Source organism: Sphaeroforma arctica, assembly GCF_001186125.1.
Source record: "Sphaeroforma arctica JP610 unplaced genomic scaffold supercont1.5057, whole genome shotgun sequence".
NCBI classification, from domain to species: Eukaryota; class Ichthyosporea; order Ichthyophonida; genus Sphaeroforma; species Sphaeroforma arctica.
Genome location: NW_014035501.1, coordinates 1 through 1,302, shown reverse-complemented (window position 1 = coordinate 1,302; position 1,302 = coordinate 1). Strand labels below are relative to the sequence as shown.

The 1,302-nt window shown below is 48.2% G+C and overlaps 1 protein-coding gene across 1 annotated transcript; it reads left to right on the top strand.

Moving 5' to 3' along the window:
• Positions 1 to 744: 744 nt before the first annotated feature.
• Positions 745 to 990, top strand: SARC_14754 (hypothetical protein; the record flags this gene model as incomplete). The annotated part of the gene is made up of 1 exon (XM_014291114.1): positions 745 to 990. A coding segment is annotated over one exon (246 nt), but the record flags the coding sequence as incomplete, so codon positions are not given.
• Positions 991 to 1,302: the final 312 nt, after the last annotated feature.

Here is a 1,302-nt window from a genome sequence, read left to right as displayed (position 1 = left end):
CTCGACAGGACAGTCCAGACTGATACATTACAATGTTCGTCGTTTACGTATTCTCTTATATATATATATATATATATATATATATATATATATATATCATCACCATTAGCGTGCATGGCAAGTCTTTGGCCGTTGTGCGTGTAGAGAGATGGGCTCACACCACACGACAGATACATAAGCCAACCCACCCCTCGCCAGTCGAGTGCGTACCCTCCTATACGAGCAGTATGCATCCAGACCGCGGCTCTATTTTGTTTCAGACTGCAATGTCGGCCTCTCCGGTGCCTGTGCTCTCGCGAATGGTTGATCGGTTAGGGGTGCTATGGTGATCTATCACATCCTCCTCCTCCCATCTATTAGATGCAAAAGACGGTCACAGGAACACGCCTCGTTAAGCTACGGTGCTGCATACAACTGCTCCTTCTCACACGTATACATATTCTACCGACCAAGAACGCTGGCCACTACCCCTATTCGGAAACGATAGGACTGTGAGGCACGAGTTGTCATTACAGACACATACCTTCCACCACAAGAATACGCTTTCAATCCATTCATCCCGAGTATAAACAATTGTTTGAGCAAACCGGTGACTTCGGCGTAGGATTAAGGTAGAGCGAGACGAATGAGACAACAGTGGAAGATTTGCATTCGTCTAAGACACTCGCCCTGAAGGAAGAGCAGCGTTCTTACGTGGCACCAGAACTCACAGCTACGCATCCACATTCGTTGCCCACCCCACAGGAGGCACCTACCTTAGTACAGGAACTCCTGCAATCCTCAGGCGCACCCTGTGAGTCCACACCATACTCAGACGAAAGCGCTGTGTACCTGGCCGAAAGCTTCGGCAATGCAACACGCATTGACTACGGCACAGGTCATGAACTGACGTTTGTGTCGTTCATGTGCTCGTTGGTATTACTCGGAGCGGTGCCACAGAGTGACGCTAAGGGCTACGTGCTGCATGTCTTCAACAGGTGGGAGATGTAGCCGAGATGTGTGCGTGTGTTGTGTCTGATGGATATCTGATGTACTCCATTGGTGGTCAGAATGCGGTGTCTGTGGCGTGTGCTCTTGTGGGTGGTATTCAGATTTTAGATCGTGGTTCTCTAGGTGTGCACTATATCTTCTATGAATGACTGGATTGCTTGCTGAGTGCTGTTGTATATATTGTGAGAGTGTGTATGACACAATATCAGTTAGCGCGCAGTGCATCCAAGGTCTATCCAGCACTTGATCGTGGCTAACGTGTTGGGTAGTCTTCACATAGTTATGGTTCATGTGCAGTTACGTGTACATGAT